We start from the raw sequence: 20,426 nt of genomic DNA, 5'->3' as shown, positions 1-20,426 counted from the left end.
CTTCTCTCACGGGGAGGAGACGCTGGCGGCTCCCACACTGCAGCTGTCCACTCAGGGAGCCTCCTCCACGAAGGTTGTAAGGAGGGCCCACCCCGACCCTGTCAGCCGTGATGGGTCTATGTCCTAACAAGGGCTCAATCCAACCCCCGAGGGGCAGCTCTCTTGATCCTTACAGCACAGAGCACCAGGGCCCAGGGGTCTCAGGGCAGGCTGGACAGGGGAGCTGGGCATGAGGGGAGTGGGCACCAGGGGGTCTGCTGCCTGACCTCACTTGGCAGCCCATGCTCCAACCTCAGAGGGGGATGCCTAATGCTGTGTTCAGGGAAGCTGCAGGGCCGGGTGACAATCACAATGAACACTGATGGAAGGGAAGTGGAGAGAGTTAAACGTGAATGAAAAGAGATCATTCACCTTTGGGCTGAACAATGGAATGACCTGCACAGAACAGGCCAATTTTGCTCAAAGTGGAGCACAGGGTACTCATATCCTTGCACAGCGCTCAGCACCACAGCTAAGCTCAGGTCTGAGCAGAGCAGAGGCTCACAGTGAGCTGGAACCTAGCTCTGTGTTTACAACTGCATGCAGGGAGAGACTGGGGGAGGAGACACAGGACAGGACACAGGAGAGGGGCAGGTCTGTGCAGCCTCTTAGAGCTGTGGCTTTGCTAGACACCCACTGACTGGAAACCCCCTCCACAGGCGGAACCTGTCCACTCTGGCTGGGCATGATAGTAACCACTTGCGTTAGTTACCTTACAATAGGTGATACCAACAGGGAGCTTGGAACCAAGAAGTTACCACCAGCTGGAAGAATTTGGGAGAACATACCAGCCCATAATAAGCTCTGCAACCTCCCAGGAACCCTGGTGCTGGAATCCACCTTGGCTGAGACAGGCACACGCCACCAGCAAGGACCCTGAGTCAGACCAAACATAGGCCAAGCAAGATGACTGGCCAGAAACAAGCCGGTAACTAACCCCATTACCTTAAAACCAGAGACTGGGAGCCACATGGAGAGTGGCTCTCCTGGGGTCCTGCTGTTCTCTGCCTGAGTGCCCTTCCCAGTTAAGTCTTGTGCTTTTTCAGCACATGTATCACCTTGGACAATTCATTTCTGAGCGTTAGACAAGAGCCCACTCTCAGGCCCTGGAAGAGGCCTCCTTCCTGCAACAGCTTCAACATCAGGAAGACAGGCTTCCAGGGACCCTGGCAGGCAGTTGTGAAGATCAACAACAAATTGATGATGTTTCCAAGGTCCAGGTGCTCTGGCCCTCCCAGCCCTGGACTGGGATGAAGTGAAGAAGCCAGGAAGCAGGGATGTTCACAAGCCCTGACTCTGCTACCTCTGCACATTGACACTGCACCCTCAAGGCTGGGAGGCTGGAAGCCAGGCCCCTCCGTGTCTCACTTGGTCCCCAAGACAGTTCAGTTCAGTTCAGTCACTCAGTCATGTCCAACTCTTTGCGACCCTATGGACTGCAGCACACCAGGCTTCCCTGTCCATCACTAACTCCCAAAGCTTGCTCAAGCTCATGTCCACTGAGTCAGTGATGCCATCCAACCATCTCATCCTCTGTTGTCCCCTTCTCCTCCTGCCTTCAATCTTTCCCAGCATTAGGGTCTTTTCTAATGAGTCAGTTCTTCCCATCAGGTGGCCAAAGTATTGGAGCTTCAGCTTCATCATCAGTCCTTCCAAAGAATACCCAGAACTGATCTCCTTTAGGATGGAGTGGTTGGATCTCCTTGCAGTCCAAGGGACTCTCAAGAGTCTTCTCCAACACCACAGTTCAAAAGCATCAGTTCTTTGGTGCTCAGCTTTCTTTATAGTCTGGCTCTCACATCCACACATGACTACTGGAACCACCATAGCTTTGACTAGATGGACGTTTGTTGACAAATTAATGTCTCTGCTTTTTACTTCGCTGTCTAGGATGGTCATAACTTTCCTTCCAAGGAGTGTCTTTTAATATCACGGCTGCAGTCACCATCTGCAGTGATTTTGGACCCCCCAAAATAAAGTCTCTCACTGTTTCCATTGTCTCCACATCTATTTGCCATGAAGTGATGGGACCAGATGCCATGATCTTAGATTTCTGAGTGTTGAGTTTTGAGCCAACTTTTCCACTCTCCTCTTTCACTTTCATCAAGAGGCTCTTCAGTTCCTCTTTACTTTCTGCCATAAGGGTGGTGTCATCTGCATATCTGAGGTTATTGATATTTCTCCTGGCAATCTTGATTCCAGCTTGTGCTTCATCCAGCTGGCCATTTCACATGATGCACTTGGCATAGAAGTTAAATAAGCAGGGTGACAATATACAGCCTTGACATACTCCTTTCCCAATTTGGAACCAGTCTGTTGTTCCATGTCCGCTTCTAATTGTTGCTTCTTGACCTGCATACGGATTTCTCAGGAGGCAGGTCAGGTGGTCTGGTATTCCCATCTCTTTCAGGATTTTCCACAGTTTGTGGTGATCCCCACAGTCAAAGGCTTTGGCATAGTCAATAAAGCAGAAATAAATGTTTTTCTGGAACTCTTGTTTTTTGATGATCCAACAGATGTTGGCAATTTGATCTCTGGTTTCTCTGCCTTTTCTAAATCCAGCTTGAACATCTGGAAGTTCATGGTTCATGTACTGTTGAAGCTTGGCTTGGAGAATTTTGAGCATTACTTTAATAGCATGTGAGATGAGTACAATTGTGCAGTAGTTTGAACATTATTTGGCATTGCCTTTCTTTGGGATTGGAATGAAAACTGACCTTTTCCAGTCCTATGGCCACTGCTGAGTTTTCCAAATTTGCTGGCATGTTGAGTACAGCACTTTCACAGCATTATCTTTTAGGATTTGAAATAGCTCAACTGGAATTCCATCACCTCCACTAACTTTGTTCGTAGTGATGCTTCCTAAGGCCCACTTGACTTCACATTCCAGGTTGTCCCCAGGACAAGCACGCAGGAAATATGGCTGGTTTGCCACTGACTGGGTCCCGAGGTCTCAGTGGAGCCTCATATGGCCCAAACACATGCATCCACCCCCAGAACCTCCAAGAAGGGCTGGGCCGTGCTGATTTCTGGGCCCAGCTCCCACTCCAGGATCTGATAGGGGTCTCTGCCAAGGTCTCCCCAGCAAGCTCCCTCCAAGGGCCCATGAGCCCTGCACACTCATGACCTGGGTAACAAGGGTCCTGCCCCCACTACCAGAGAGCACCTATCAGTTGGGCTGGGTGCCCCCTCTTCCATCTGGCAGACCCTCAGTAAGAAGAAACCACTGCTGTCTCCATCGTGGCAGGGCCAGGATTCACATGCTCACCCAGGCTCCCGGCTGGGGCTGTGGTCGGGGGATGGCTGCATTCGAACCCACCTTACCTTGCTGAAGCTCAGACAGTCTTTGTCCTGGTCTCTGTCCTTCATCTCGAAATCATAGAGCGCTTTGCCCTGGGGCGGGGCCGGGGGCAGCGGCCGCACGCTCTGGACGAAGCCGGCAGGCAGGAGGCCATGGTACCAGAGCTCGTCACTCCGGCGCTGCAGGACGATAGCATCCCCTTCACCACACCTGAGTTCCCCAGGCTCTGTCCCCTCGAGGTTGAGCAGGGCTTTGCCGGCAGGTGGTGGAGGAGGGCCCTGGAAACAGAACATGTGTTACTCAGCGGCTGCCTGGCCAGTGCCTGACCTGCAGGGCCCCCAAGTCTCAGAGCCCAGGAGCAGGGATACCTCTGAGGAATACAGGGTACTCACAGCCCACCAGGTACGCACAGCACTTCGCACAACAGCCTAACTAGACTCATCCCAGAAATATGGGCCACGCCCTGCTGGACGGGGTCTGCAGAGGGTCCCCAGATATGCCCCAGGCCTCCCTGAGGGCTGCCTCACACTGAGCTGGAAGGATGCTGAGGAGAAGCTGGGAGACCTTCATGCAGACTCTGAGAGGGATAGGGCCCCTACCCGAGCTCTGGCTCCAGAATGCTTGCCTGCTACCTTGTGGCTGACTGATCATCCCCTGGGTGCCACCCACCCTGCTGCATTCCCGGCCACCACCATTGCACAGGACGGTGACTCAGAACGTGTGTCTGGGGGGTTTCAAGCTGAAAGGACAGACTTGCTGGACTGTTTCACACCCTCCTATATCACCACTGCAGGGCCTGGGGGCACAGGATCCAGGCCAACCAGAGGGAAAGGCACCCCTAGGGCTGAGAGTGCTAATGAGGGGTCCTGGCCACCCCGCCACTCCCCATCTTGCCTGCCATGGCCCCTGGCTTCTGGAGGTCATGGTGGCCTCATCCAAAAGAGCCTGAGGCAGGTCCTTTTTAGGTCATGGGATGCCCCTGTCCTCCTGTCAACGGTTACCCAGCCCACTGCCCTTCTGATCTGCCATCTGGCCTTGAGCCACTCTCGGGCCCCCTGCTCTTGGGTAACATGGGTCCACTGAGCCCTACACCTCACCCCTGGGGCAACTGCCAACTAACTCCCAGTCTGGTTTGTGAAGGCCAGGGCACCTGAATTTCTCTCCTGCTTCTCTGCAGTGGCCAGTTCCCATGGGTCCCAGCCTCTGAGCGAGGGAAAGACAGAGGTCAGATGCCTCTGGAGCAGAGGCAGGAGCAGGCCTACCAGATGGCTCAGGCTCCTGCCACAGCCTCAGGCAGTCACGCCCATCTGGAGGTCCGAGTGCTGGGCCGGGAGCAAGCACACAACCTTACCAGCTCCAGCTACACCTGCTGAGGTGGCCACTCTGCTGTTTGGTCCTGTCAGTGGACCAGGAGGTGGCAAGAGGAGGCAGACGAGGGGAGCAGGATTGGGAGACAGGGAGACACCCACCTCACTAATCCCCTCCCACCCCTCAGACTGCCAAGACCGGCATCTCCTGCAGAACTGAGAGGAGGGGCCACCTTGAGCTTTGTGGTGGGGAGGGGGAGGTGCACTCCTGGGGGTGAAGAAAAGAAGTCAGATGGTGCTAGGGGGCAGCTGCTGTGGGAACCTGAGCCTCTCCCCCCGGCAATGCTTGGAGCTGGTGGGTCTCGCACCTCCAGCCTCTCACCCTCTCATGCTTGATGAGATGAACGAATGAGTCCATAATGAGGTCCTGGCAGGTGGACGCAGGGCCAGGAAAAGACTCTGCAGATGTCACAGCGGTAGCCAGAGGACCCCAGAGACCAGTCCCGGGCCCAAGCTGAGGAAGCCTGCGGGGTCTCCGTGGCCTGGCCCTCTAAGCACCCCTCGGAGGAATGGCTGAGTTGAACACTGCTGCCAAGTTCCACTCCACAGGCTCAAGACACCCGGGAAACAAGATGAAAGGGGAGTGAGAGGGACACACAACTGGGGTGCCTACACTGATTAACACAGCTACCCTGTGGGGCATCCGTGATAATGAAGACAGATGACGTCGGGCTCACGGCTCAGGACTCGGACGTGGAGGAGCTGCGGGATGTCACCCAGGCACGGCAGCCCTAGCTCTGTCTTCACTGGGATCCACATATAGGTGAGCTTTGCAGACGCACTGCTTGCACTCGGCTGCCCACAAGGCCCCCGAGAGACCTTCCCACACCCAGGTCTCACTGTCTAACCCCTGGAAAGACAGAGTGAAGAGTGTGGACAAAGAACTCATTCAGTCTTCAGACTCCAAGGACTCGCAGGTTCTCCCTCCATGCTGCTCCCCAGGGGGCACATGTTACCAGTGTGGAGGCCCCCAGGACAGGCACCACCTGCTTCTACATTCGAGGCTACATCCCCGACCCTGGCCTGGTTCAGATCACATGCTCAAAACACCTCCAAATGGCTGACCCTGTGGGCCACCAAGACAATCTTCTGACTACAGTTGGCTTAAGGGCCTCGGGCTGGAAGGACTTCTCCCAGGATGGGAGGTCAAGAGTTGACACAGCTCTAAACCTTGTTACCACTGGCCGGGCCCAGATGACTGAAAATCCCCGTGGTCACTCAAAGAGGAGTCAGGCCAAGCAAGGGCTAGGAGCTGGAGTCACAGGGCCTGCCTCCTGGGAGAGACACACCCTGGTGAGTTCCCTGGACAGCGGGTGGGCCCCAGGGGGAGAGCACCCAGCCTCAAACCAGTCAAGTGTCTCAAGGTCTCAGAAGGCAGCAGTGATGGCCAATTGTCCCCCAAGTCTACCTGCTCCTCCTGTCAGGAAGAATATTTCAAGTTTCAACTGGCGCCATGCTCACCACTTAAGAACTTCACCTCCCAGCCCTGCTTGAGGGGAGCCCTGGCCACACGCCAAGATTCCAGTCAATGAAGGCAAGTGAGAGGGACTTGAGCCAGTTCTGGGCTGAGCTGCGTTTTGCAATGACATTTAGGAGGAAATTCCATTTCTAGTCCCTCGCCTCCCAACACTTACCCAGCACCTCCCTCCCTGGGGGCGTAGTGGGGGGGTTGCAGTGTTTTCCACAAAGATGATACTCCAAGCAAAGAAGGAAAGGACCAGGTCCTCACGTTGGGGAGCAGGGCCCAGATGTCACATGAAAAAAAGGAAACTGTATCCTGATTGAGCTGTAGTGTTTTGAGATCTTCTCGGCAGCAGGTTAGCCTGTATCCTGCCTGGGTCTGAGGTGGGACTTACAATTTCTTTGCTCATAAGCAGTTTTAAGTCAAAGCGCTTAACATCGCCATGGAGGTCATCACACACACACTTTCCTTCCAACATGGACACTCAGATTTAGAATTACCTGAAAAGGCACATGTTACTAATGTATTTAACCAGAAAATCCCTGTCTCCTAGTCTACAAATTTCGTCTGTAATGAAGTTGTCACTATATCACACTAGAGCTGGGAGGTTCTCGGGTTTCACTTTTATTGTAGGTTAAAATTTAAGCTCCTTCTTCTCTTTTTCTTATTAAAAGCTTCCTTTGGATCCTGGCTGTTTCTTTCTCTCTTTTATTTTGATGGTTGTTTCCTTCTTCATGTTTGGACACTTGTTTCTCCAAGAACTTATGGGATGCCATGATACACCAGGTCCTGAAGCAGGCTCTGTGCCTCTGGGGAGTGAAACATCCCTTATCCTGAAGGTCATGAAAGCTTGCAACTAAAGACAAGTGCACAACATGTCCCCAGGCAGGTGGAGTGAGGACAACCCCAGGTTTGCAGCGCAAACACTGGGCTCCAGGCATGGACTTTTCTTCCCCGCGCACCTCTGTCGGGGCAGGGGTGCTCTGTAATGTGCAGTTCCCAAGGAAAGCCCAAGCTCTTCTGACAAGTATGAAAAGGTGAGGTAGAAGGTCAGGGTGAGTGCGGCCAAGGTCAGAGATGAGACTCTACTCACCCTGGGGGAGCAGGGCACCTGTTACACTGGGGAGCAGCCCCACCAGGCACGTGGGGAGCAGGCTCCGCACTCAGGCCTGGCTCACACACCGGGTCATCAAATCCACCCTCCCACATTCCCCAGGAACCTGAAGAGGATAGAACTGGTGGTACATAAGGAGCTTCTTATCTCTTAATGGAGAACCCTCTATGAAAAAATTCTCATGGACCGCTGACTGAGGCAAACAAGTGTTTCAGGAGCCTGGATGCTGTCCTAGAAAAGGCAAATGCTTTTAAGCACAGAAAACGGACAATAAGGAGCCCAGCTCTCCAGCAGGAACACAGGTCAGAGAGTACAGTGAGGACACTGGCCGGCCTGACAGCTGCACACATTGGCTCTAAATTGCATCCGACAGAAGTGATACCAGAGAAGTAGAACCCTGTGTAACACCCCCTCTCCCTCCTGCATCTCTGTGGGCACTGGCTCAGGGCCCCTTTGATTCTAGGGGACACTCTATCCTGACTCACAGTCACTGTCACCCCTTCACAGTGAGGACCAGCTCCTTCCTCCTGAGCACCGGGCTGCACCCCTTTCCACCCACCAGACACTCACATCAACCCTATGAGGCTGGCCTTATGTCATTGCCACTTTGCAGACAGGGAGCTAAAGCCCAGTGAAGTTCAGTAACGCGTCTGGGTCCCAGAGGTGGCAGAGGGGTAGACTGTCCTCTGGAGCCCAGCATATACCCGCCACTCACGCTGCTCCTGATAACATGACCACTTATCTAGCTGTAGACCCAGAGCCATGCCTGCCAGGCAACTTGATTACTGCTCACAGGAACCGTGAGAAGTAGGAAACAGTCATTACTGCCACTTGACAAGTGAGAAAAACTAAGAGGCAAATCAGCTCCTAGATGTCGTGAGGCTGGTAAGAGGGGGCCAGCCCTCTTCTCTTAACCACCACCCAAACTGGAGAGGTGAGGGGCCCTGACAATTCTCTGTTTAGTGCAGAAGGAAAAGGGAAGGTGGATTGTTGACCATTAGGCTGGGAGGGTCCAGACTTGTGTTGCATTTATCCAGTTTGGAGAATTGTTCATTTGTCCACTCTCGGGGAAAACAAGCAACCAGCAGACTGACTCTGAGAAGCTCCTAGTCATATTCTGGACAGCGGTTACCACATAAGCATATGAACAAGCCCCTAGAGGGTCTGTTTGGTGGTGTGTGCCCCAGTGCTCCCCTAGGAGATGAGGGGCTAGCTGCCTGAAACTCCCCAACAACCCCAGGTCTGTTGTGGCCTCAATCCAGGGATGCTCAGCCAGTCATATGTCCCCACATTCCACCAGGGATCCTGCGGGAAGGTGACTCACCAGAGCCTGCTTTAGAGGGAGGGGCTTTGTGCTGGGATCTCCAGCCACATATGAAATCTCCAGCCTCGTATGAAAGGGTGTCTGGGTATCTGGGCAACAGGAAGGAAAGCAGAGGCTTTCATTGGCTCTGTCCCTTCTCAGGAATGAGAGGCAGATGGCTTCTTTCAGGCCCTTATTTTAGCCTTCACTAACACCACCTTATTTTAAATACTTTAGAAAACATCATTGTTTCAATGCTACCAAAAAAGAGCTGGATCATAAACAAGGCTGAATGCCAAAGAATTGATGGTGCTGGAGAAGACTCCCAAGAGTTCCTTGGACTGCAAGATCAAACCAGTCAATCCTAAAGGAGATCAGTCCTGAATATTCTTTAGAAGGACTGATGTTGAAGCTGAAGCTCCAATACTTTGGCCACCTGATGGGAAGAACTGACTCATTAGAAAAGACCCTAATGCTGGGAAAGATTGAAGGCAGGAGGAGAAGGGGACAACAGAGGATGAGATGGTTGGATGGCAACACCGACTCAATGGACATGAGTTTGAGCAAACTCCAGGAGATGGTGAGGGACAGGGAGGCCTAATGTGCTGCAGTCCATGAGGTTGCAAACAGTTGAACACAACTTAGCGACTAAACAACAACAGCAAGGGAAAAATAAGGTATTTATAAATATCCAGGTTAAAAAATAATCAGTTGCCTTAGGAATCCAGCTCCGAAGACCAGAAGGGAGACCACTGTTAGAGCAGGTCCCAGGCCCTGGAGGGGTCAGGAGTGACGAGGCATCAGCACGTTTAAGAGCCTGGCTGTGCAGGACATGATGTGTCCTCGCAGCTTGTCCACATCACACGACAGGCGACATACACAATGGTGAGCTCTGTGGACACAAAGACCTTAGGCGGTAATCTGATCAAGACATTTCATCTTTTGATGTTATTTGGCACCATCACTACAAGATGGAAATGGGGGGCTTCCGGGGGGACTTGGCTTTGCTCCAAACGTGCTCCACGTGCTGGAGAACCAGCCGGCTGTGTGCCGTTGTGCCCACGGGAAGTCCCTTCTCGCCTTCATGCTCTCATGTGATTTCAGAGAGTGGACGTAGGCAGACCCTAAGGTGTCTGCCCAGGGCCAGGGCCATACCTGGCGGGGGGGGGGAGGGGTGGCTGCTCCACCCAGCCAGGCTCGGCCGCACTCCCCTCCCACGGCACAGGCCGCCACACAGCCCAGCCCCACGCCGATAGCAGAGGCGGGTGCGCAAAGGCCGCCCTTGCCTTCTGTCAGAGGCCACACCGAGGCCTGGCTTGACTGTTCATTCCCTCATCAGAACAGCTCAGAGGAACCCAGTGGTTGCAGATCATTTATCACTCATGGCAAGAAATGTCTCAATGCATTTGTGAGAACATGATTAACATACTGTGTGAATTTAAGAGCGTGGTATGCCTCTCCACCCACACAGGCAATGAGCGGCTGCCTGTGGACCCCAGTCTGTGAGACCTGCCCAGCAGAGATGCTGATGCCCCCACCTCCTGCCCAACAGATAAAGCTGGTCCTGCCCACCAGTCCTGCCCACCATGGGCAGCCCAGCCTGCTCAGAGCAGCAGGGAAGTTAAGAAGGTGTCCTGGCATGACTGACGGCACAAAGCCTTCTGAGCAGAGGGGAGCCTGGGGCCCCGCACGCGGGGGTGGGAAGGCTCTGTCTCATTCCCACACGGCCCTGAGAGCAGGCAGGGTCAGAGGCAGCAGGAAGCAACTTGGAGGGGTGGCCCTTGGTCAGAGCTGAGCTGTTGGCAAGAGGGAGGCAGCCCTGGCCAGACGCTAGGCCTTCACAGCATCTGCCACAAGGCCGGCCTCGGTGGCCAAGGGCGTGAGCTCCTGTAAGACAGGGCCTGAGGACACAGCAGGCTCAGCCCACAGAGGCACAGAGGCCAGGGTGGGCAGGACTCGGGCAGGCTGAGGGGGCTACAGGCCATAGGCCTCTGGGTACAGAGCCTCCGCTGCTGCCCTTACAGTCAGCCTCAGCCACCACAGGGCCACACCAAAGCGCCCGGAGGACAGCAGACTGCACTGTCTTCTCACTGCGGCTGGAGGGAAGGTCACCATCTTGGACCCACCACCGGCTCGCAGGCCCCCGAGGCTCAGTGTGGACAGGCTCAGCCCCAGTCCTGCGTAGGCCCAGATCACCACAAGGTCATAGGGAGAGCCGGGGAGCTGCAGCCCCTTTCGGAGTCTTAACAAAAGACTCTTCAGAACTGTTAGTAGTATTTGGTCCTCTGCTGCATGTACACTGGCCACCTAACATGGGCCAGACACATTCTAGGAACTGCTATTATGACAGATTTTATTTTCTTGGGCTCCAAAATCACTGCAGACAGTGACTGAAGTAATAAAATTAAATGATGCTTGTTCCTTGGAAGAAAAGCTATGACAAACCTAGACAGCATATTAAAAAGCAGAGGCATCACTTTGCTGACAAAGGTCCACTAGTCAAAGCTATGGTTTTTCTAGTGGTCATGTATGGATGTGAGAGTTGGACTATAAAGAAAGTTGAGCACTGAAGAATTGATGCTTTTGAACTGTGGTGTTGGAGAAGACTCTTGAGAGTCCCTTGGACTGCAAGGAGATCCAACCAGTCCATCCTAAAGGAAATCAATCCTGAATGTTCATTGGAAGGACTGATGTTGAAGCTGAAACTCCAATACTTTGGCCACCTGATGAGAAGAACTGAGTCATTTGAAAAGACCCTGATGCTGAGAAAGATTGAAGGCAGGAGGAGAAGGGGACGACAGAGGATGAGATGGTTGATGGTATCATCAACTCAATGGATAAGAATTTGGGCAAACTCTAGGAGATACTGAAGGACAGGGAAGCCTGGTTTGCTGCAGTCCACGGGGTCACAAAGAGTCGCACACAACTTAGCAACTGAACAACAACAATACATCAGAAACAAAGTGGACAGAAAATGCTCCTGCCCTGAGGGGCCACACATCTTGGCATATCTCAGAAGTAGGGAGAGATGTACAAAATGAGCCATCCATACACGCAGCATGCTGAAGACAGAGAGCCCTGGACAAAGAGCAAGGCAAGAGAGTCCAAGAGTCAGTGGGTGGAGGCTTCACAGTTTAAGTCAAGTTGGCGGGAGAGGCCATGGGGGGACCTGAAGCCTGCAGCTTAGGGGGACACACTCCGGGCAGGGATGACAGGCAGGGGCCTGAGAAGGTCCTGCCTTTGAGAATTCCTCTTTTCATACTCAAATTGGTTTCTTTATGAAGCAAGGGGGCTGCAGAGAGGAAAGAGGAGGAGGCAGAACTGGGGGTGGTTGGGGTTTCAGTGTCTTGATTCCAATGCTCAGGGCAGCAGAGCTTCAGGCCCACAGCCTGGCCTTTCAGTTTTTCTTCTCTCACCTTCCTGTGCTCATGAGAAAAGCTGAGGCATCCTCTTTAGATTCTGGTTCAAAGTCAACCACAGACACTGAAGATTCCAAATCCCAGGCCTTTCTCCTGGGCTTGGACCATGAGCTTACCCTTGGCAGCCCCTGTGCTCAGCACATGTTTCAGGGCTCCCATCACAAACATGCCCAGGGTGCTAGTGAACAGTGGTGAGCAGCTCAGGGACCCTTCCAGAGGGTTCCCAGCCCATCACACGGAGCCCATGCATGGTGGGTCAGTCTCTCTCTCTCTCTCTCTTTCTCTCTCTCTCTCTCTCACACACACACACCCCTCCTCATGGGGCTGGCGATGGCGGCCTCTGTTTTGCGTCTCAGAGCAGACGAGAAGTACTACCTTGTTCCACCTGTCACCCACCTGCTTCCTGGAAGATGAAGCGTTCATTTATACAACAATACGAGGAGCTTACATACTTGAAAAATCTACAGTATAAAATTCTTGATGCTTCTGAGATATGCCAAGATGAGAAAAAGAAAAAAGTAAGGATGGGGCAACATGGAGCAAGAGATGGGGCAAGGAGGAGCTTGCCATTTCTCTTTAGTTTTGCAATAACATTTGAAATCAAACCAAAACTGAGGAAAGGCAGCGTTCTTCCTGCCCCTGGCAGTGCAGGTCGATCATACACGTTCACTGTGACCGAAGCCGGGCACAGGACGCGTTCCTGCGCTTTCCCTCAGGGAACCTCCCGCAGCCGGAGAGGAGACAGACAGTTGGTATAGGCACATGCAGCTCATCACGCACATGCCTTGAAAACCTTTGAACTCTTGCTTCATTTGTACGAAAAGAAACACTTCTTCAGGGCCAGGAGCCTTATGGCGTCCCCTTCTCAGTGCCTGGTTCCATGACTGGTGGGCCAGGAACCCATCAGACCCAAAGCTGCAGGTTCCCCAGAGAGACTCCTGGACACTGTTTGCTTTCACAGGTCTTTCTTTTTCTGTTTGCTGAGCTCCACATACCACACAAGCACCTGAAGATGGGTTATGGGATCCAGCCACCAATATAACCACAACCATCAGTTGTTTTTCTATACACACTCAACAAGCAGAGTATATAAGTTTTAAAAATACTTTCTATCTTTGTTGCTACTACAGTGTGTTAGTTGTTCAGCCATGTCTGACTCTTTGCAACCCCATGGCCTGTAGCCCACCAGGCTCCTCTGTCCATGGGATTATCCAAGCAAGAATAGTGGAGTGGGTTGCCATTCCCTTCTCTAGGATTATAAATGGTACTAGGAATATATTTAAGAAAAAAATATGCATTCCCTTTATGGAGAATATTATGAAAGTTTATTGAAAGACCTTAGCGATCATCGAAATTAATGGAAAGAAATACTATGTTTTTGAGTAGGAGGATTTAGAAAAGCTATAATTTTCTCTTAAATTGATGCACGGTTCAAATGCATTTCCAATGGAAATCCCAGCAGGATTCTGACAAATTGATTCAAAATTCATGTGGATCAGCAAAGTTCCTTTTCCTACTAGACATCAAGACTTTAAAGATGGTATAGCAATTATTAAAACATAATGGAATTAGGGATAGACAGGCGGAGGGGACTGAGTCAGCCCAGAAACAGCACCCCACAGGGAGACATGATCCTGAGCATGGGTGCTCAGACAGCAGAGGAAGGCCAGGCGTCTAATAAAGGGTGTTGGCAAAATTGGAGCATCCACATGGGAAAAGATAGCCCTTTGCATCATACCGTATGAAATTATTTCCAGCCAGATTACAGTCTTCAACATGAAAAGCAAAACTATGAAACTTTTAGAAGCTAATCTAAAGATCTAAGGTAGGAAAAGATTTTTCAGATCAGACACAAGACACATTGACCGTAAAATGTGTTCAGTTCAACAACACTAAGGAAATGTCTCTTTATCACAGGACACTAAAAAGAAAAAGATAATCCACAAGCTGGGAGAAGATACTGAGTAGTAGTCCCCAGAACATATAAATGAGTCAGTGGTTAGAGTGTCAGGGGCCATCCCTGACCTGCTTTCACCTCCAGGATTGGGCAAGACACTCCACCTGGCCCTCGGTTGCCTCACCTAGGAGGCAGGCATCACCCTATTAGCAACTACTTCACTGGGAAGGATCAGAACTGTCAGAGTGTCCAAACCACTGAGAACAGTGGCAGTAACCAGAGATGAACACTGTCTGCTTGTTTTCAAGGAAAAAGCAGGAAATTCCAACAGGCATTGAATAAAAGACAGACATGAATGGTCCATGAGTGCACTGGTCACTGGTCATCAGAGACCTGAAAATTAAGGCACACATGATGCCATTCCAACCCACCAGGTTGGCAAATATTGAAAAGTCTGATGATGCCAAGTGTGTGTAAGGGTATAAAAACTAGTGTCTGCGTGGCAGGTGAGAGCCCTGCGTGTAGGCCCAAGAGCACAGCCCAGGGACCACATGCAAGAACACGCTTCCTCATGGGCAGGGAATGCCCCTGGGCTTCTATCGGGAAAAGTCTGACTCGTCCATCATGAACACTCTCCAGTGGGAATGCTGGATGTCTCACATGAGGACACGGCGAGTCCCTGATGAGCAGAAGGTCATGGAGAAACCACAGCGGTTCTGAGCACAGAACGTGTCCGGTCAACCACCCAGACCCTGTGGACATGTGCATCCACGTCCGCATCCTTGCGTGGCTTCACCCAAAGGGAACGAAGGAGGGATGGCAGGGCCTCAGGTCCCGTGGGTCTGGCTGTGTGGAAACATCCCCGCCTGTCCCGCTCTCACTCTGTCAACTGCACACATGAACCCCCTCTTGTGTACAATGCATCTCCCAACAAAAGTGCTGCTAGAAACAAAGCTTACAGACTTTCATCATAACCTAAGCACCACACACACTTTTAACCCTTTGAGCTTTTCAGCAGGAGTGGTTTGGAATGAAGACCTAAGACGCTCCTGTTGGGATCAGGAGAGGCGTCCATGATAATTGCAGGCCCCACACATGGCTGCAGGCCTGGGGTCGCTGGAGGAATGGGGGGCTGCCTGGACACTGGGTCAGGGAGGGGGCGGTAATGGCTGTTTTTAAGTTAGCTGTTTTCATTAAAGTGCTGCCATGGAAGACTGAGCCACGAGTGGCCACAGGCTGAAGCCCAGGCTGCTGGGGGGTGTTCCTGGGCAGCAGACTGGGAGGCCACAGAATAAAGAACCTTCCAGCTGAGAAGAAAGGAGAACTGAGAAGAGAACAGGCTGCCTGGAGGTGGTGAGCTCCTCGCTGTCTGAGGTGCAGGCAGACGGGAAACAGCCACTCTGGGGGCTGCAGTTAAAGAGGCTAAGCCACTGGGGGTGGGGGGTGGGTACCAAGGAACCAAGCAGGGCAGGGGTCCCTGATGTCCACCTCAGTCCAGAGATGCTATGACTTCTTGTCTTGCTCTGTGGAGACTGACCCACCCACTCGGGCGGTGCCAGCACTGCTCTGTAGAGAAGGTCAGACTAAGCGCTGCTTCTGGGCCACATAAGGACATGTGGCCTGCTGGGTGGCCCCCACACTGACCCCTAGGGCCCGCTGAAAGGCATCAAACCCTTTGTCAACCTCCAGCAAAAACAAAACCACACACAAGTTTTAAAAAGTTTCTTAACACAAGCCAAGGCCTGTCCCAAGATGGACTTTCCTTGCACAGTTGAGTATCGTATGTTCCTGTATGAACCATCATGTCACTTAGAACTGGGGACACAGAGGACCTGGGGAGGTGACATCTGTCCTGCTGCTTCCAGGAGAAGATACATCAGCACATGTCCTCGAAAATGTGTGGAGTTCAAGCTCACTGGGCCGTGGGAAAGAAGATGTGATGGGACTAGAAACGGATTCTGGTGTCTGCACATCTGTCCTGTCCTCAGCATCTCCTTTACCACCAGGAGATGTCCACAGCTTCCATCAGGGAGCTCAGAATAAAGGTCAGCTTTGCCTTCTCAAAGCATGACCGTTAAAGAACATAATTTATAAATATTAGTTCACAGACCGTCAGCATGGTTTTCCTTCCAAGGTAAGTGGTGGCCACAACCTTCATCATTATTTTAAAATCTAAAAGATAAACTGAAACCACTTCGCACCCACAAGGAGGGCTATAACCATAAAGAGACCTCAGTGGCTGTTGGCACGAAGGTTGAGAAACAGAACACTTGTAGTTTGTAGGCGGGAATGAAAAATGCTTTGGTAACTCTGAGCAACCATCAGGCAGCTCCTCAAAAGATTCAACAGTTACCATGCTATCCAGCAATTCTGCTCCTAGATCAACGAGGACACTCGTCCACACACAATCCGGACAAGAGCATTCACGGCAGGACTCACCACAGCTATCACGAGGTGATAGCAGCCCAAGCGTTCACGGGCCTACAGGCATCAGCGAGAACCAGTGAGCCTCTCTGTGTGACATGCTACTACTCGGCGTACAAAGAATGGGGTGCTGACACGTGTGACAGGCATGACAAAACTCTGAAAATGTGATGCTAAGGGAAAGAAGTCAAACACAAAAGGCCATATACTAATCCCATTTATATAGAGTGGTGAGAATAGGCTAATGCATAGAGACGGGAGGCAGCTGAGTGGCCCCAGAGCTGGGGGACAGGAGGGGACCAGAGGAGAGGGAGAGACTGCTACAGGGTGTGGGGTTCCTTTCTGGGGTGACGAAAACGCTCTGGGATCAGTGCGTTGGCCGCACAACTTTGTGACTATACTGAAAACCACTTAAAAAGATAAAAATGGAAACTCAGAAACTGAAAGGTGAGCCCTCTGAGCCCTTTGGGGACCTACACTGACAACAAGCTTGGACATCTGCAAGCCAGGCTGGCCGGCAATCTAGAACAGCGTCCGGACAGTCCCGCCACTGCAGGAGGGCGCGTGCAGGCAGCCTTGCCATCCAGGTTGGGTCACGCCGGACACTGCTGTGTTGGGGGCTTATTTCATGCCCCTCCCAGTTCCACTTATATTCCTCCTGGGGGTGGGGGCACCGTAGACGACTAGCAGATAACCACTGTGGTTGTTCCTTTAAACCTCACGGAACACTCCTTGGGATGGTGTGTGCTCCGTGAGCCCACGTGGGTGTGTGCCCATGTATCCCCATTCATGGAGCATGCACAGAGCCTGGAGGTGGAGTCTCCCAGCCTCTTCTTCAGGGCATTCTCTCTGGTATGACTGGCCTGACGGGGACCTGCCCCTGTGTCAGCCTGGACTGAACACCTGACGACCTCCAGACCAGGACCTGATGAACCAGAGAGTCCGGATGCCCCTCAGAAGTACAGGCCCCCTTCATCCCATGCCTCGTCCACAGAGGCCAAGCCCCCTCTGGGGTGCTCAGCTGGGAGCCCAGTACGTGGGCAGAATAGAAGCAGCAGAGCGACTGGGAGCCCCCATCTCTGCTGACGTTTCGCTGAGACTGCCTGGGGTCAGACAGACACAGACAGTAGAAGAGCCCCCTGTGCAGCCCTGACAGCCAGGCAGCGCAGCCCACACTGGGCTTTCCTATGAGTCTGTCTACTCATTAAATCCTCATTGAGCCAGGGAAGCGCCACCTCTTGGCCTCATCTGAACATTACAAGGCCTGAGCGTGGAACTTTCAACTGATGGCAATAAAGCTGTCAACCCAGATCTCAATGTGGTGAGCACATAGACCACGCAAGATTGACTGCCCAGGTGGAGAGGGTCCTCATTTGCATTCTTCTCTGCTGAAAACCAAGGATTGAGCTGACAGTCCATCGCTTAATGAACTGGCGATCACGTCCCTGGGCACTCTTTGTGCTCAGTTGCTGCACCTTTTAAGTGTGATTTCTGCACTGGACTGTCCTTTCACATCTGACCGGAGGCCACTGCAGATTCACTCATTCGGCAGATCCAGCCTTGCTGTAGCTCTCAAGAGCCAGCACACACATTGCTCTGCAGGCCCCACCATGAAATTATTCACAGCCTTATTTAGAAACACAAGCTTCCTCAAGACTCACGGTGTTCCTGGCTGACTTCAGCTCAACTCTTCGCTCCGTGCCCTGGGCTCCTGCCAGCCTTCCTGCCAGGCTGTCCTGGGAGGCAGTTCTCAGGCATGGCTCGGCCTCCTCTTGGCCTGGCTGCCCTCATGCACAGTGGCTTTACTTGCTTGGGGGTTCCAGGCTGTTAGAAGCCGTGCCAGGTATCCTGTCTGTCTGCCCCTCACCCTATTCAGTCCCTTCCTTCTTTCCCGCCCATCCTCTTGCCTTGCTGTGCCTTCCAGTTGTCAAGGTCCCTTTTTAAGAGCCATCCACTCCTTGAAACGCGGTTTTTGCCTTGGCTTTGAATGACGACTTTCCGAGCTCAGACTTGGAGGAAGTGACCCCAGCTTCCACTCCATAGTGGCCTCAAGTCCCAGCTATGTTGGGCTGTGGAAGTGGTGGGTGCTCACTGGAATCTGGGCAGGATTTTGGTTTTCTCATGGCCAGCCTCTGACGTCAGATGTAGACATGCCCTTCCTTTCACATCTCCCGTGTTCATCCTGGCAGTTAGAGGGAGATCCTCATCCCCTCTGCTCCGGAAATCTGCCTTTCCTAAAGCTGCCCGCAGGGACCAATCTGACACTGCTGTTGTTCACTCATGTTTACCAGGTCGCTGCAACCACAAGACAGCTGTATTCAGACAGGACTCCTAATCTGGCAAAATTTCATCCACTGTGGGTGTGTCTCATCTCTTGTAATCCATCAAGCCACTGAAGAGTGTTTGTCAAATTTCTATTTTAATAAAAAACGCTACTGACACACTTTCCTTCCTTTGTTAAATGGAAACAAAGCACAATCTAATTTTTAAAATACTACAAGCAGATAATCAGGAATCAACAAATCTGTGCCCTGACTCCACTCATTTCCACTTCAAATGCTTCCAGTCCGCGGCGGCTTTGGTAGTGAAAGATGTTCAGAGGAAGAGGCAATCTGCATGCCACACTTGCTCCACCAATTTTCTAAATTAAGTGGCAAGAGAGTTAAGGAGCGGCGTTTTGATGAGAACAGCCTAATTAAAAGAGACTCGGGGGGTGTGAGGCTTGCTCCTTTACTGCCTGCATCATCTCAGGGCTGGCACAGAGCAGCAGTCCTTGATAGACGTGCTCCCGGCCTTCCTTCATGGCCACGTTTCTGTGACTTTTGACTAATGCTTGTCGGCAGAGGCACGGCTCTGCTCGCGGAAGCTGGTTGGTACCCACAGCCGTGTTCTGAGCACCTGTGAACACCTCTGATGATGCCTTACATCCGTCTGTCTGGTCCTGGTTAAAACCCTGCAAGATGCAACATTATCCTTGGTTCACAGGTTTGTGGCTCAGAAAGCTTATGGAAGTTGTACAGGGTCCCACAGATGATGGAGCAGTGTAGGGGTCCAAGGCTGGTCTGGCCAAAGTCCACGCCCATTGGGCACACAAGCCTGGGCACTATGATTTTTCTCCAGAAGTGGTCTGTCTGCACGTAGGAGGCGGCTCACCACTGGAAGCACCTGCCTCCACATGGACACTTCATGGGGATTTCACACAGATAACGGTTCTGAGTCCTGTGTGATGAAGAGTGAAATTTTGACATGGGTCCTGATGACCTCAAAGCTGCGGGCTGGGAGGTTCAGCTCAGGCTGGCAGGAGTCTCGGTGGCCCCAAAGGACAAGCATGGATCCCACAGGAGAGGGGCCTCCTCTTGACCGTGGAAACTGACCTTGGATTAGGAAACCCAGGGGGATCCGAGATAGCTGATTCCTTCCTGTTCTTTGCAGGGAAGAGCCCCCGGCTCCTCATGCTCACCTGGCCCTGAGCTGCCTCGGGGAGCTGAGGAAAGAGCCAGAGCCTGAGCCCTGCTCTCCAGCGGAGGGGCCATAGGTGATCACACAGGGATGGGAAGCACCTCGCCTCTTGACCCTCCCATGCCTCCCAGAGACAGCCACGTGGGCAGGCCCAGCAGGACCAATGCCATTAGGCCGTCAGTCACCCTTACCCCAGATGCACCCAGGGCTCCCAGCCACGTCCTTCCCATCCTCACCAGATGCCCCACAAGGCTGCCCTCAGTGTCTTCATGAAGCCAGGACCGAGACAAAGGGTTAAGAGGGCTTTGTGGAGTGAGGAACTTCTAGACTTGGAAAGACAAGCAGGGGATCTTGGGGGCAGTGAAACTTCTCTGTGTGACATGCTAACAGCAGGCATAGGTCCTTGTCGTCATCATTTGGTTGCTAAGTCATGTCCAACTCTTTGCGACCCCATGAACTGTAGTCCACCAGGCTCCTCTGTCCATGGGATTTCCCAGGAAAGAATACTGGAGTGGATTGCCATTTCCTCCTCCAATAGGCCCTTATTCAGTTCAGTTCAGTTCAGTCACTCAGTCGTGTCCGACTCTTTGCGACCCCATGAATCGCAGCACGCCAGGCCTCCCTGTTCATCACCACCTCCC

At 52.5% G+C, this 20,426-nt stretch overlaps 1 protein-coding gene across 3 annotated transcripts in view; it reads right to left on the bottom strand.

Annotated features, from left to right (window-relative positions):
- Positions 1 to 20,426, bottom strand: part of SH3RF3 (SH3 domain containing ring finger 3) — a 159,966-nt gene that overhangs the window by 75,608 nt on the left and 63,932 nt on the right. For all 3 annotated transcript variants that reach the window (XR_006059191.1, XM_027966794.2, XM_060412132.1), the window contains exon 2: positions 3,364 to 3,618. Coding sequence is in view for 2 of the 3 variants with exons in the window: in XM_027966794.2 (XP_027822595.2) it covers positions 3,364 to 3,618 (255 nt within the window). In the remaining variant the exon portion in view is untranslated. The remainder of the gene's footprint in view (positions 1 to 3,363; positions 3,619 to 20,426) is intronic.

The sequence above is a fragment of the Ovis aries genome, chromosome 3 (genome assembly GCF_016772045.2).
Source record: "Ovis aries strain OAR_USU_Benz2616 breed Rambouillet chromosome 3, ARS-UI_Ramb_v3.0, whole genome shotgun sequence".
NCBI lineage: Eukaryota > Metazoa > Chordata > Mammalia > Artiodactyla > Bovidae > Ovis > Ovis aries.
The sequence above is the reverse complement of the archived record's forward strand: the minus strand, read 5'-3'. Positions and strand labels throughout refer to the sequence as shown.